The 16,876-nt window shown below is 41.2% G+C and overlaps 1 protein-coding gene across 6 annotated transcripts in view; it reads left to right on the top strand.

Moving 5' to 3' along the window:
* Positions 1–16,876, top strand: part of LOC125174690 (kalirin-like) — a 577,730-nt gene that overhangs the window by 429,882 nt on the left and 130,972 nt on the right. For 5 of the 6 annotated variants that reach the window (XR_007155513.1, XM_047874328.1, XM_047874329.1 and 2 more), the window contains exons 16-17: positions 6,893–7,012; positions 13,209–13,400. Coding sequence is in view for 5 of the 6 variants with exons in the window: in XM_047874328.1 (XP_047730284.1) it covers positions 6,893–7,012; positions 13,209–13,400 (312 nt within the window). In the remaining variant the exon portion in view is untranslated. Of the gene's footprint in view, positions 1–6,892; positions 7,013–13,181; positions 13,401–16,876 lie in introns of all 6 variants that reach the window. The other variant, XM_047874332.1, reaches the window with a different exon arrangement.

The following is a 16,876-nucleotide window of genomic DNA, read 5'->3' as shown; positions in this document are numbered from 1 at the left end:
TTGTTCTTCTCAACATGTGTGTGGTTCTTATAAGAAACTTTTTTGCCATATTAAAGTCAATTTAGGAAAAAAAAAAGATTTTTTATCTGTATGAGACATTATACTAAACATTTTACCAAAGGACATACCCAGACCTCTAGGAACCCCTAGGAAAACATAGTAACCAATGACACATTTTAAAAATATTACATGTTGGGGCACCTGGGTGTCTCAGTCGGTTAAGTGTCCACCTTCAGCTCAGGTCATGATCTCACAGTTTGTGAGTTCGAGCCCCTGCATCGGGCTCTGTGCTGACAGCTCAGAGCCTGGAGCCTGCTTCAGATTCTGTCTCCCTCTTTCTCTGCCCTTCCCCCACTTGTGCTCTGTCTCTCTGTCTCTCTCTGTCTCAAAATAAAAAAATGAACATTAAAAAATAGTAAAATTTTAAAGAATTAAACAAAAATATTACATATTTATATTATGAACAGACTAAATTTTAATTATTAGCATAATGAATGGAGTTTTTTATTGAGACAAAGTGGGATTGAAGAAATACAAATATAGTAGTTCAATTTGTTGAGTGCTGTGTACCATTTACATCTGTCTCTCCATCAATCCTCCAACCGTTCTCCGAAGCAGATATCATTTCCATTTTACAGATGAGGCCCCCGAAGCCTAGAGAGGTCACCAAACAGTGGTCACACTGATGGAAGAGCATGTTACTACCCTCCACTGCTCCAGGAGGGCTTCCTGGCAGGGTGGGCTCCATGGCACTTTTGTGGGTGTTCCCTGTGCTCCACACTCTTTCAAGCAATCCTGACCCCTGCACCCTGTAGGCAGAGCCCCGCCCAACGTATCCTAAGCAGAGAAACATCTTCCTGCCAAACATTTTTTCTTATGTAGTGTGGCTGCTACACTGTCGTATTTAACTCTATTAATTGAGTATAGGGGACAAAGACACCTTTTTAATTTAATCATTACTGTTCTTTTATATCCAGAGTATTTCTTGTTAATGCCTAGGTCTTAGCTAATATATTGTTATTTATTATAATGCACAAAATTGTCTTCTGTGCTCTGCTTCTCCCGATCAGTGCTCAGTGAGAGCCTACATATGCTGTGCTAAAGATCTGTCCTCCATGCAGATGAGATCACTGAGTGCCAAGTAAGGCAGAATCACAGGGCTGCCATCCAGGCTGTTTTCTGTGTAATTACACTGGGACCACTCCTAAATCTCTGGAGAGATGTGTTATTCACAGGAACGTGGTGGAAATCCTAGCAAACCCAGAGCAGTGATGAGTATACAAGTTCTGAAGCTTTTGGTAGTAATGATAGTACTTACTCTTCATATGAGAAATACTTCCTCATTTATAATCTCATTTTTTAAAATAAATTTTTTAAACGTTTACTTATTATTGAGAGACAGAGAGAGACAGAGCATGAACATGGGAGGGGCAGAGAGAGGAGGAGACACAGAATCCAAAGCAGGCTCCAGGCTCCGAGCTATCAGCACAGAGCCCAACGCAGGGCTTGAACTCACAAACCGTGAGATCGTGACCCGAGTCGAAGTCAGACGCTTAACCAACTGAGCCACCCGGGTGCCCCTATAATCTCATTTAGAGAAGAGACCCATGGAGAAAAAGGAGTGTCTGTTTATTTCACAGATGGGGAAACTGAGGCGGCATTGGGTTAGTACTGCCAGGGACTGTTGACTGCTTAGCTGAAACTTCAGCCCAGCTTCCTTTATCCACAGTCCCACAGTTTGCCTCTCCTGGGCCTCACTCTTGCCCTCGGGCTCCAGGAGAAATAGAAAGCAGCCCTCCAGCAGAACACATCCTGGGGGTCTTCCTGGCCTTCACAGCACTACATATTAGAGCACAGGCAGGCACGGCCTGTGCCTGGCACAAGGCGCCTGCCTCATCAATCAACACACTCCAACAGGTCATGGGAGTCCTCTGTCGTTCATGCATAGTTGTTCCCATCAGCTGAAGGTGGTGGGAGAGATCATCCAAACAGAGTAACAGGAAAATCATTCCTATTTGACTGTGAAATGAAATATATACTTTTGTTTTGTTCCTGGTTTTTAATTTTTGCTCCAACATTAATAATAGAGCTCACACCCTAATTACGTTTTTCTTGACTGGTATGGAAATGGAAATGAATTTTCATCCTCTAAGTATACATTCTGTGTAGAATGGGGAGTTGGGATGATGATAGGTACTTTATCAAATGGGGAAGTGGGATGTCTATATATGAATAATCCAGGCTTGACTAATATCTGGATACATTCCCATTCAGTATTTCGTGAGTTGGAAGACAAAAAATTCTTCTGCAGCAGCAAATGGCTTCTCCCCACCATGGTGAAGATGACACATATGGGATTGTAGTTCAAAACCATACTGAATTGCTTAAGTCAGACTGCAAGAAACCCACGAAGGCCTTCGGGAAGGACAGAGGTCCTGGGAGTCGCCAAGGGATTGCTGCTTAGTTAAGCCACCATGCCTCATTAGGCAGACTTGTTTTCCTTGTCAGTGTAGGGCTCTTTCTTTTGGGAGTCGTCTGATCCAGTTTCAGAGAAGGCATTTGTGTTTGATGGAAGTTGGTGGAGCAGGAAATATTGATTTGAAAGCTGTTGACACATGGAAAGAGGGAGTTAATTTAGATGTCAGTATTGATCAGTGGAGCTAAATTTAGACACCAGCTTGAGAGTTTCTCTTTTGAATATACTAAAAGAAAAAAAAGGAAAGAAAGAAAGAAAGAAAAAAAGAAAAAGGACACCTTAACTGAAATGCCATTAATGGGGACGGAAAGGGAGAGACCCACAATGTGCTGTTACACAGCTCTGTCATTAGATCCCATAGATGAAAAGCTTAGATTTGGCCATCATAACCTATGGTGTAGTTACACCACAATTATATTAAACGTAAGCTTTAAGGAGAGATGATGCTACGGATGTTAGACTGAAAATTATTTTCAAGTATTGAGAACAAATGAAGTTGTTTAATGCAACCTGTGTTCTTTCTGAGGGATTACGTAGGACTCTGTATCTTAGATAAATGGCCCAAACACCTCTAGAGAAATGTTGACTGCTTAAGGAAAACCACTCCCCTGATTATAGCCCATGGTCCAGGGCCCTAGACCACTCAGATGCCCCCTTTCTTCTAGAAAAGTGGTTCAGATTACTCTGTAGTCCCACAGCATTCTCTGATTGCTTTCCAGGAAAATTACTACTCTGATAAAGATGACCTCACATTTATTAGATAATCCAAGAAGATTTGAAAAACCTACTCAATGGGCATAAAACTAAATGAATTTCCATATGTATTACCCCACAACAGTGCATTTAGCAGAAAATAGGCCAAAATGAATTTGTAAGATATTGGGGCTCTAAGCTATGGGGAAATAAATCATACTTATTTGTCTACTAAAGGCATTGACTTTCATTACTCCTGTGTACCAAATACTGCCCAAAACTTGCTTATGAACAAAAGGGACATTGAAAACAAAGGAGAAACTATGATCCTGTCAAGAATACTGTGTTCAGTTCTGTTCACCACACAGAAAGGTAGAAAAGAGTTGGGGTAGAAAAGAGTTGGGGTAGACCAAAGGGACAAGTACTGTCCATTTGTTTCAAAATGGAGATAATTAAGAAGACATGGTCACAGTCTATAAAACCAGGAAGGATGATCACATATACAATCTCTTAAATTGTGAATTTCTAGAACTAAGAAGTGCTGGAAATATGACAGGCTCTGAGTTACCATCTGAGGGGTGGGCAATTTTTCCTGCGGCCAGACTTTCAGAAATGACTGTGCCTTGTGATAAGTCATCAGCAACAGCTGGTCTTAGAGTCAGAGGCCTTGAGGGCATCTTCATAGCTTCATTGTGAATGTGACCTAGAGAACCGTATACAAACAGCTTCCCAGCCTGTGTGGTTACAGGGTACAGTTTGCCCCACTGGGATGGCATCATCATTTGTGGACATCCACGTCCAGTTAACCAAATCCAGTCTTCTCACTGGGGTTTACCTGAGCTTTCTTAGCCTGAGGAAGCAGTAAATCCCCATTTTCAGTTTGCCATCTCAGCTCTGACTGAGCTGAATTCTTGGCCAGCTCCTGAGTCCCTGAGCAGCGATATGCCTCTGGTCCCTCATTCTTACCCACCTGACTCTCTCTGGTATCCTGTGGTTTGCAGGGCCTCTGAATTTTGAAAGAAGTATGGAATGTTAGGATTCAAAGTGACCCTCAAAGATCATCTAACCTATAGGTAAATCGTTGCCTCAGATAATTGATCAACATAAAATGCTCATGTTTTGGACTACATTTTATGGTTTGCAGAACACTTTTAGGTTACTTCATTTAGTCTTTTTTTGTGACTTAAGCAACCAAAGCGTTACCATTTTGCAGATGAGAAAACCGAGATTCAGAGAGATTAAATGAGGTTTCTGAAATTACACAGGATTAGAAAAACATTTTCTCATTTTTTTCTGACAGCATTTCTTCTATTCCCTTGCACTCATTTGGATGCTCATAGAATAAATAACCAATTTTATGAGACAAGAAAATAAAGGACTACAGTAATAGAAAATTATACCAACAAGAGTTGTCACTGATCAGACTACAAAGAATGGTGGTAACAAAACAGCCAAGGGTCCCACATCACATCAGAATTTGCCAGTAAGCTCTACAAATACTGGAACAAAAATTAATAGTCCTAGCCTTTTTTTTTTTTTCTCATTGTGAGAGGGGTAAATGAAGAATCATAGCATTACCTTGCTTTGCTCCAAAACTAAACATCACCACCTCTACCATCGGCAGGTTTTACATCTTATCAGCCCTGATGTAGAAAGGAAAGGTACTATTATGTTAATTTTGTAGATGAGAAAACTGAGGGTTTTGTGGTTTTTCCAGGTAGTAAAAAAAGCCAGGTGTTCTGACTGCAGACTTTGTGTTTTTTCTTCACTATCCCAGTCCTACTTCGAGGACTGACTCGGGTATAAGAAGCAGTCCCACCCCTGAACCTAAGCCATGGATATAAACATGCATTTTTATCTTCCTAAAATCAAAATTCCCATTCTGGTGACCTGACATGCCTTTATAAACAGCATTTGGAAGATCAAAATGAGTAAGAGTATCAAGGATATGGCATGACTTAATGAACGACGCAGAGACTGGAGCCTATAATATCTAAATGGAAACCTAGTAAATGGAGATCCCCATCACCACAGCTATAACTGATGTTTCCAGTTGGCTGAAACTAGAAGGTAACATATGCCAGCAAGACTCAGGAGGCCCAGAGGGAGTCAAATTGCCCCTCAAACGTTGATTTGTGATGCACACAGAGTAAATGTTTCTCTGACACCCTCCAATGAATCTTGAACTAAGCAAAATGCAATGAAGCATGGCAGAAGGACTTGCATAGTTCAAAAGTATATATTGTGAGTTCCATTTTCCAAAGAGCTGAAGCTTTTGGCCATGCAATCCATGTATGCATGTACCCAAACTCACAGGCGGCTTTAGGAAATCATTAGCACCTCTAGCCAGCCAGCCACAGTACCCCACTGGCATCAGACATTTCCCACATACACACTCTGAGCCGTATTCCTGCGACTAATTGCTTTACAGATTTGGCATCTCATCCACAATCTGCCAGACTGGCCATGAGTTAGCATCTCAATCAAAATAGCCCAGCTTCCACAGGATTTTTGCCCTAGTGTTATCCATGTACAATATGTCATCAGTCATTTTCTGCCCAAGGAGGAAATTTGAGAACTGCCTATGAGGATTGTGGAATAGGAGAGCCCAGGCTTAGTATTTTTCTAACTGTTGAGCATGAAGAAGTTGAGAGGGGGAAAAAAGTCTGCAAAAATCTGAAACAGATTGTGGTATCTTCTCCTTTGCCTTAAAGTAACAGATGGATGATATGTACTGATCTTGAAATTTCAGAAGAATTTTTATTTCCTCTCCAAGCAGGCTCTTAGACTCCCTAATAAAGAAAGTATTTGGCAATTTTCTGGTGACAAGATGCAAGGTAGATTTTTAAGGCCTGATTCTTCCAGTGTGATGATTTGCTTGACTCGATCTTAGCTGGAGAATTGCCACATGTCCGTTTCACCTAGGACTGTCTAGACAGTGTCAGCTTTTTCTCCTTCTATTCTAATATTCCATAACTGAATTCTCTTTCTCCAGTACTAATTAAGGTCACCTAGAAATTTTACTTAGCCTAGCCATTGCCTCTAGATAATATAAATCAATTATAACTTCCTCTCCCCTTGCCTTTTTTTTTTTTTTAATGATCCAGTGTATGGATTATTTATGCTGTTTTACTTGTTTTCTTTCTCCCTCCTCTTTCCTTTGGGTCATTGACCTGTCAAAGCTCAGACTTGTCTACTTTTAACTATTTTGCAAGGCATAAGAGGTTGGACCCACTTGTTCAGGTGTGATTTGGGTATTGTCTATACAATAGATAATTATTCCCTTTTTCAAAAACATTACTGCATACTCACCACCTGCAAGGCACTGTGCTAGGCACTGTGTGAGACAAAGCATGACACGTATATTGCCCTAGTTTACATTTGGGGGGACAGAGTATGGTGGGATGTTGAACTTCAGAAGTGTACATACAATACAATCAGATAATGTTTAAATTAAGTGGGTGAGGAAATTGGGACAGAGGGGTAATAATGGTAGAGTAGAATAAATGTATCTAAGAATGAGGTTGATACTTACAATAAGAACCTTATGGCACATGGCGCCAGGTAAGATTGCAGAGATGAGCATTATCCAGAGCCTTCCTGTCCTCTCTTCAAGTGTGGTCAGAAAATAGCAGGGTCTGACTGAAGGACCAGTCAGAGAAAGCAAGAGCTCTGGGGACGTTGCAAAGGCCATTCACCTGTGTTCTTGTCCTGACTCCCTAGGTGCTGGGATGGATCCGCAATGGGGAGTCAATGCTCAATGCCAGCCTGGTCAATGCCAGCTCTTTGTCTGAAGCAGAGCAGCTGCAGAGGGAACACGAGCAGTTCCAACTGGCAATCGAGGTAACACCCAAATCTGACTACACTGTCCTCCCTTCCCCATTCTGCTCTGCACTTCAGGCAAGATGATTCCTCAAGATGTGGGCATTTCTTTAGGTAGTGAAGCCTTAACTCTTTCTGGTTAAATGGTCCAGGTAGCTCCCTATTATGCAGGAATTGATGGAGAAGCAAATGCAAGGGTTCATCACCCCCAAGGAGTCCTAGTATGAGAAGACAAGTATTCACACCACAAATGTGCATCTTGGTTACCCATTGGTACCTTTCACCTTAAGACCCCGGGTACACTGAGCTTTTTGTACATCACGGACTATACACCATGTGAGACTGGTAAAGCCAAAAGGTTAGAAGTCCATTTGAAGATCACTCAGAATTGAAGATAGACAAGTACAAAAGTCATTTGTACATTAGTATTCCATTTTAAAACCTTTGATTCCTAGGTAATATTTTGATTCCTAGGTAAGATTTTCTTGTCAGATTCTGCCTCTTACCAAGAACAATGAGCACTGGAGCAGGTTGCACCAGATAGTTTGCTTCACTGAGAGTAGCTGTTTGATAAGTCACGTTTCAAGAATAAACTGAAACCAGAAGTTCACCAGCCAAGACTTGTCTTAAAGACTATTTTAAAATAAAATTTCCTCTTACAACAATCTGATATAAATTTTTTCACCTTGCTTTAAATAATACCTTTAATTATCCTAGAACATTCTCCTTCCCAAAGAGACTTGAGCTGATTGCCTTAGAGTGGTGTGGGGGAAAGAGTAGGAAATGGGACATGGGAACTATATTAAAAATAAGTTCAGCACCAACGGGAACAGAGAGAAACCTTGAAAGACATCCATTACTTGTGGTTCAGTATAAACGTCAACCCACTTTTGAGTGAATAAGAAATGCAAAAGTGTTATCTTTTACTAAAAAAAATGATTGTTAATGAGAATTTTACACAATAATGATAAAATTTTAGCTGTTCATGCCCATACTTATATCTTTAATACAGTAATCATAGATAGCCTGCTATCTTCGTAGGAACCAGTACTAGTCGTAGTTTACTGTCTGGGATTTGAGATTTTAAAATAGGCTATATATTGCACACACAGTGTGGGCAAATAATTTTCTAAGGAGGAACTAAGGAGAGAAGAGAGGTTTTATTATCATCAGCTGCCTCTTTCCCTTTTACTGGCATACCCAAATATGAAAGTTGTTAAGACCTATTCACTGTCAAGGAAAAATCAGGATTGGGGTTACAATTGAAAATCAGGCACACAGTGGTCAAAGCCCCATAGAGAGTCAGCATGAAAGGGAACAGAGGTTGGGCAGACTAGGGGCATGGCATGGAGCTGTGAGAGTGCTAGACAGAGAGAAGACCATTGTTGGCCACACCTCCTCCTTGTTTATCTCCGCTGTGAAGGTTTACCTGCCCTATCAGGTAATTAAATTCCCTGTTCCATAAGCAAATGTTGGGCAAGTAAAACCAAGTGTCATGATGTACTTGAGCATTTCAGTGAGCTAGTGGAAAACTGGGTAAATGCATCAGCTCTGCTAGTGAAGTGACTAAATCCCACGACCTGCATATGCAGTATGTATTAATTTGCAATGGTGCTGTCGCACCCTTACAGAATAGAAGCTCACTAAGCATGTAGGTTTCTTAATTACATGGGTGCAACTTGATCAAATATTCTTGGAATTGATATTGAGATATAGGCCCCTGTGGAGTATATGTCTATGGTCTGAAGAGGAGATAGCAGAGCAGATAGGATTTCTGGAAGATCATGGGAGTGGAGGGTAGGCAGGGTCTGTCGCATAGTTAACATAATGAACTTCCAATTTGCTCCTTCTCCAGGGAGCCTGTGCTTCTCTCTAAACGTGTTGGTTTAGACCATGTTCTGCATCAAGGGGAAAATATGCCAAGGAAGATTGAAGCAGTTTGAAAGGGGATCTGACTAGCCTGGTTTGGCTTGGCCCACTTTGATGGTATTACTGAGGCATTTCCAAGTAATGGCTGATAGAGAACATAATTTGACTTCTTGGACCCTGAGAAAAAATCCTATGTTCCAGAAGGGAAAACAAAATAAGTGTGGGTAGGATGATCATATAATTTATTGTTAAAACTGAAACACTTCTGAGAGGGAAGAAGGGAATTATTACTAATTAAGCTAGAAAAAATAGGCATATACTAACACTATCATGGGCAGACTAGAATGTCTGCTTACCGTAGCTTGGGTGGATTTATGGGTTTTAAGGTTTTGGTCTCCCCGAAGAAGGTCAGAGTTTTTACTGGAAGTACCTGGGTTTCAGGAAAACAGAACAGTTAAGAACAGAGACCAGAACAAAGCACCCAAAGTATAGATTTATCAACAGACCCAAGTTATTGTTTGTTAGTATGCAAAATGTTATGGCTGATGGGGTTTCAAGAGCTGTGAATATCATAGAGATAAGCTCGATTTTGAAATCTATTTTATTTGAAATCCTCTTATGCATTTTAAGTATGAGCATTATGGCAGAAAAAGTAGTTAAAACTGGGTAATAAATTCAATTGATTTGGTTCAATTTTCTTCCATGTACTCCTATTTTACATCATATATTAACATCGTTGGTAATCCATGTCTTAAAGATATAATATTCAATAGGATTACATAGTACAGAGTAGAAGTACATGCAAAATAATGACTCAGGCGTATCAAAGCAAGATTATGTCGTGTGCATAAGAGTTTGTCATTTTGGAAATTAAAGGGGATGGAGTTCCAAGGACTATCAGATATAATGAGTTTCATAATAAGGAAGAGGATTTATTACATAGCCTAAATTATAGGACAATTAGAGTTATTCCTTCACTCTCATAGAAAAAGACATAATGATGGGATTTTGAGACAATTACATGCTGATTTCATATATTGAGAAGCCAGTTAATTATCATAATCACTAATGTTCATTTGGTGAACCCTTCCTCCAAGTGAAGCACTGTAGATGCCATTCTAATTGCTAGAGATAAAACAGTCTGGTGTGATATGGTGGGAATGAACATAGGAATAGTCAAACCTGAATCTTATTCCTGGTCTCATCACTTCCTTGGCTGTACATTTTTGGGAAAGTCATTCAACCGGCCTGAGCCTCATTTTTTTTTTTATTTGTAAAATAGGAATAATAATACCCACCTTATAGTGGTGTCATAAGAAAGAACAAATATACATAAGCACAGTGCTTGATACAGCATATACCCTTGGATAAATGACAGTTATTAAGTGATTTTTAAAGCAGTCATTGCTTTGAGAGTTTCACAGTCTAAGTAAGGAGAACCAGCCAAATATTAGATGATTCAGAAGAGAGTAGTTTTTAGTGAGTCCAGCTGTCCAAAAAGATTTTTGTATTCAGTTAAAAAAAATTAAGTTTAATATAGTTAACATACAGTGTTACATTAGTTTCAGATGTACAATATAGTGATTCAACAGTTCTAAACATTACCCAGTGTTCATGATGATAAGTATACTCTTAATCCCCATCACCTATTTTACCAATTCCCCACTGACCTCCTCTGTGGTTAGGATCTTCCTATCCCACCATCTTCCCCAGAAGTCCCCAAAAGACATTTTTTTTAAGTTTACTCATTTATTTTGAGAGTGAGAGAGAGTGAGAGTGGAGGAGGAGCAGAGAGAGAGGGAGAGAGAGAGAATCCCAAGCAGGTTCTGCACTGTCAGCACAGAGCCAGATGCAGGGCTCGAACTCACAAACCATGAGCCACCCAGGCACACCCCCTCCCCCCCAAAAACAGCTCAGATTTGAGCTGAGTCTCAAAGTACTACTGGACCATAATTGGGAGAGAATAAGGGATGTTCATTAAAAGGCAGGAAGAATGAAGGTAGCGAAAATTAAAAAGTGCATAGTGTGTTTTCAGAGGGTTTTTGTAAGGAGGTAGTAGATGATAGTGTTACAGACTACATTGGGAGGAGACTTTAATGACATCTTTTAAGTTTGGACTTAATTTCACAGCAGTAGGGGAACCACTGAAGGCTTTTGAGTTGAGAGAAGGGAATGATATTATAGCATCAAATTAGAGTTTCAGAGCCGAAAGAACATTAGAAGTCACTTCATCCAAGAACTTCCTATTACAGGAAATCAAATTTATCTGTATGAAATGTGAAGGATGGGTTTGATGGATTAGAAATGGAAGGCAAGGAGACTAGCACTGGAACCACCACAGCAGTCTAGGCATGACGTGGGCTAGACCAGTCAAGGATGTTGTTCCTTGAGGAACAAGTCAAGGATGATGTCACTATTGGAACCCCAGGTGACAACAAGGAGGGCAGATGGTAGACTGCTGTTGGAAGATGCTTTCAGAGGAAGGAGTTTCATTTTAGATGTGGAACTTGAGAAGATCTCTAGGAGGAAGGTAGTGGCTCTGGCAGGGCAGTCAAGCCGTTTGCATTCACTGGCGAGCATTCCTCCTCTCTCCAGGAAGACCATTCATTTCTTTTACAAGAATGCATCTTTGTAAGTGGCTAACATGGGGCAGGCAGCTAGATCAGCTGAACCAGTGCTGCTGACCTGGAGTGAGAAGCGTGACAGGCAGCTCAAGACAATTAAAGATGACAGTCAGATGTAGGGCGAGAGATGGATACTGAGAGTCATCTACAAAGAGGAAATAATAGCAGCCATGGGAATAAATAAGAGCTCTGCAGAAGTGAAGGAAAACCGAGAATGCACTTTGGGATACCCCTCTATTTAGGAGACAGGAAAAGAAAATGGTTCTGATAAGTAAAACAGAGAAAGAAGTTGGGGATTTATAAAGGATCATTTCTGCCCCTTAGTTTACTCTTTCTAGCCATGTTCAGCATTTAGGAACTCAAATTCTGATGTGGTCATCATGACTGAGGGCTGATTTAGTGGCAGAGCAAGGGAATAAAGGAGTCTAGGTTGCTGGAGGCTGTCGTGCTAACATAGCTCACACTGAGTACAGATTTCAGAACAGGGAAGGGAAGCCAGGAGATGGTTGACAGACTAGGGAAAATCAACAGGACTATGCAAACTGCCCTCTGGGATGAGGGTGAAGGGGAAGCAGTGGTGTAGAGGAGAAAAGGAGGGAGGTTGTACTCACACAGGGAGTGCTGAATGGATCAGCTCTTGGGGACTGTCCTTGCACAGCTGCCCAAGAAGGGCAGAAGTAGTTCTGGAGTACGTTACTGGGCTGCTAGCTGTCCCTTTTTACTGGAAGCTGAGCTATACTTTCTTAAACATGCAGAAGCCAAATTACCACTATGCCATTGAGTTGAAATCATCCCAATGGCTGAGGTTGCAATAATATTAGCTCTTTGAAGTCCTGTTTCATCCACATCCGCACTTTATTTTAGTAAGTTTTAATCCCTTTTGGCTCTCTCTGCCACCCTGTCTTCCAGCCTGGTCTCCCTACCTCCTACAGTTAATATGAATCAGAGAATGCACACCACATTTAGCCTGAATAAGAAAATAAACCTTCCATGATATATATATTATCCTAAATGCAAACATAAGTAACGTAATAATGTAAGGATTGCACATTGAGCTAAATTATCTACTACACTGCTCTGTCCCCTTGGTGAGGTAGCGAAGTGATGGTGAGATGCTACTCTTAGGCTTTATTAACCTGCCAAATTTATTCCTTCTCCTGGAGTCCTTTTCAACTAATTATTAATGTTTAAAATAATTGCATTGTTGGCTGAGCTTTGTATTATATGGAGATTCTTTTTCTTATGTGCTATGTTTATTTGATCTGTAAAATGGGACTACAGCAGTAACTTCCTTTGAAAACTCACTACAGTGAACAATTTTATGATGAGATTTGAAAAGAAAAATTCACTAGTGTATGAACCAATCAGGGAGCAGATATATACACAACTGTTATTTTTCTACCACAGAAACTGAGATGTTTCTAGAACCAGTGATACAAGTAGGAGAGTGGGGGCGGGGGGGGGGGTGGGCAGGAGCCAGGGTCCCGAGCATTCAGTTAATGAAAATGCATGATGTTCTTTTTTTTTTAATACGCTTTAAAAACAGTGATATATTAATCGTCATGACAAAATGTTTGAATCTACCATTTAAAGCTCTTTAACTTTTCTGCATCTTTCCACTCACGCCTCACTCCACCCCCTCCTGTACCACGCCTGGGTCGTTCCCACGGACCTCTCTCTCCTCCCCTTGTGCCCAGTCCCTCTTTCATGCCACTTCCTTGCAGAAGACGCACCAGAGCGCCCTGCAGGTACAGCAGAAAGCTGAGGCTCTGCTCCAGGCCGGCCACTATGATGCCGATGCCATCCGGGAATGTGCCGAGAAGGTGGCTCTCCACTGGCAGCAGCTCATGCTGAAGATGGAAGACCGGCTAAAACTAGTCAATGCCTCTGTGGCATTTTATAAAACTTCTGAACAGGTGAGGGAAGGGCTGCAGGGTGTGAGGGACTGATGTTGATGGAGGGCTTTTTTTTTTTTTTTCCCCTCGTACCGCAAATCTGCAGTATCTCCCTTAACAAGAAGCTAGTATTCTCAGTCCTAACCTTTGAGAGTAGAAAAATGATGTGGAAATACTACAGTTAGCTTCCTTATAACATTTTCTTTAGAGAAGTGAGCCATGTGACTTGCTTCTTAGGAATTTCTCAAACTCATCAGACGTAGATGTTAAGGGACAAATTGGGTGTGCACTGAATACTAGATTTGAGGGGTGTATGGGTCAGCTATTGCCACAATAATGCTACCCCACAACTCAGTGGCATAAAACAATAAGCATTTTGTTTTTAAGTATTTGAGTTCAGCTGATCTTGGCTAAGCTTGCTGGACTGGGCGCCCGGCTGCAGATTTGGTCTAGATCTGCTCTCATGTCTGTCATCCTCCTTGACCAGCAGCTATTTGAGGCACATTTATGGTGAAAAGCAAGAGTGCAAGAGCCCAAAATCTACTGTGCAGGTGCATCTCAAGTCTCTGCTTGTGTTACATGCTCTAACATCCTTTTGGCCGAAACAAGTCACGGGGCCAAGCCAACATCAATGAGGCAGGGAAGTATATGCCTCCTATGAAGGTCAGGAAAGTAGAGTGACCGTGATCTAATCTGCCACAGTCAGGCACTATGCCTGAAAAACAGTCAGCACTTTCACCTATGGGGCTCTCAGTCTGTTGAAGGAAACAGTTCTCTGTCACTGGTGGACCATGAGCCTAACTGGTAGGATGGTGCTGCCATGGGAGAAAAGGCAGGAGATACATACAGCAGGACATTAAAGATGTGGACCCTTTACTGTCCCATCTGTACAGCAATATGCACAGGGCCGAGAGGATTTTTAAATGATTCAGGTGCTTTTAAGGGAATTCTTTTCATGAAATAGAGTTTTAAAACACAGTAATTTTGGGACACCTGGGTGGCTTAGTCATTTGAGTATCCAACTCGTGATTTGGGCTCAGGTCATGATCCCAGGTGCCGTGGGATGAAGCCTCACATCAGGCTCTGTGTTGAGTCTGGAGCCTGCTTGGGATTCTCTCTCTCCATCTCTCTCTGCCCCTCCCTCACTCATTCTTTTTCTCTCTCTCTCAATAATAATTAAAAAAAACAGAAGTAATTTTATTTAATGTAAAATACTTTCCTCATTTGAATTGCTCCCTGGTAGAAACCAATCAGAAATGTTCTCCTCTGGGTGACTTACAGGGACCATGAGAAAGTCTGTCTTGAAGCAAATATGACATGCCTGTCAGAGGGCCCAGTAGCCAGTGTTCCAGTCTCCACACCTTTTCTCACTTCTTTCTGTTGGAGTAATGATGCCTTTGATGGTCACAGAATTGGGAGCAGCCGAATAGGACGGTTTATAGATGCAACACAATCCCAATCAAATCCCAGGCTTTTTTTTAAAAAAAAAAAAAAAAAAAAAAAAAAAAAAAAAAAAAAAGATATGCTGATTGTAAGATTTATATGGAAATACAAAGAATCAAGAATAGCCAAACAATCTTGAAAAGAAAAAAAAAGTTGGAGGAGTTACACTACTTGATTTTAAGACTTACTCTAAAGCCACAATGATCAAGACAGAATGATGTTGGCATAAGAATAGACACAATGAAACAGAATGGAGATTCCAAAAGGAGACCCACAAATATACAGTCAGTTGATTTTGACAAAACAATTCAAAAGCAAAGGAAAGAATGATGCTGGACAACTAAATATAGGTTTCTCCTGCTATCTGAATGTAGAGCGTTCCTATGAAAACTTGTGTAAGCTGAAGTCAGATGTAAAGCAAAAAAGCAATGACCATTAATTTACATGGGAAAAAATTTTGAGCATTCCCAGACCCAAAAGTAACCTCTTGTAGGCCCTTTTGAAACCTTAGGGACACATCTTGCTAATGGACGCACAGAATAAGTCAAGATAAAGCACAGATGCTCACAGACACAGTTCAGAGCTGTGGCAGCTGGATGCTGAGAGGCTGAGTGTAGTTCCTGGAGAAGGAGGCTGGGGACCACCATCACTACTTGGGTGCATGCTGCCTCTGTGACAGCTTCCCGCAGAACAAATGCTGAACACCGTGTTTTACTTTTTACCTTTTTTCATAAAACCGAAAATCTTCCTCGTATTTCTTTCAGTTAGCAAAAACAGGTACTAACATAGGTCTTTCACAAACGTCAAGTGGTGTTGTGAGCTTGTGAAAAGCAGGAAATACCTGTACCCAGATTTTTTTTAAATGAGGTTTAATCCCTGTCTAGTATCATACACCACTTTTAGTTTTTAATGGACCACGATGCTGAAGGGGACAAAGCTCTACATTAAGGAGTTAGTCAATTTGTCCCTGAACTGACCTTGCCGAAGGTTACCTTACCGCTCTGGATTTGTTTCTTTACCTGTTAAATTAAAGGACTTATGCTTGCTAATCTTTTCATTTCCTCTAGCTCCCAAATTGATTTTTAGTTCAGTATTATCATGGGACAGGCCTTAAGTACTCAAAGTTTTTTGCATGTCTGTAATCCGTTTTCTCTCAAGACATGGGCCTTCCTACACATATTCGCGCCTTGCATGAGGAGAGGTATGTGGTGCCAGAGGAGGCAGGATTCAGGGACAGGCCTTCTCATGACATGGGGAGCATGTTGGCCATGAGGGTGATTTGCCTGGAACATTTTTCAGCTCAGTTCATCACTCAGTAAACATCCTGTCTAGTACCACACTCTTCATCAAAAGGGATGGCCTTCTCAGGCAAAGGGGACCCAGGATAGTTGTAGCTGTTCTCCCTGCTGCCATAGCCAAGCTTTCAAAGCCTAGTAAAAGAAAGTATAGGAATACAGGTTTCTATTTCCTGCACCCTTCCCTAGGCCCTGACACAAGGCTGCCCTAGGGCCCCTTCTGTTGCACCCAACCTGACTTCCATCCAAGTGCCATTTGCAACACTTTTGCTTTTAGAGTATGGCCTCTTAGCACTTTGAGAACCACTATCTTTTAAGTTGACCTAGATTTGTTATCCTCTGAAGGAAATGCACATTTTCTAATAGAAGACCTGAAGTTGTCATTGCCTTATGATGGTAGCTCAAGACACTTTTGCTGGGATATGTTTGCCAAGGAGGAGGAAAGAAATCATTCACTTAGGACCCATAAATCCCTCAACATGGCCACTTCCTCCTTTATTCCTGTTTGGGGCTACTTCCTGTAGGGCAAGTACAGATGGGTGGGCAATCTTAGTATCTTCTCTAAACTTCGTTTTCCTGCTCTGCCATATTCACAGAGTCCTCAAGAGGTTCCAGAGATAGAATGAACATACACAAAACACTTTGAACCCCCCTCCCCCGCAAATTACTAGTCTTTCTTCCTTTCTTACTCTGTATACTCTCCCTAAGTGATGTCTTCAACCCCATAGCTTCAGCCTTCAGCCAACGACTGTCAGAAGA

The sequence above is a fragment of the Prionailurus viverrinus genome, chromosome C2, assembly GCF_022837055.1.
Source record: "Prionailurus viverrinus isolate Anna chromosome C2, UM_Priviv_1.0, whole genome shotgun sequence".
Taxonomy (NCBI): Eukaryota; Metazoa; Chordata; class Mammalia; order Carnivora; family Felidae; genus Prionailurus; species Prionailurus viverrinus.
This window is presented reverse-complemented; position numbering and strand designations above follow the sequence as displayed.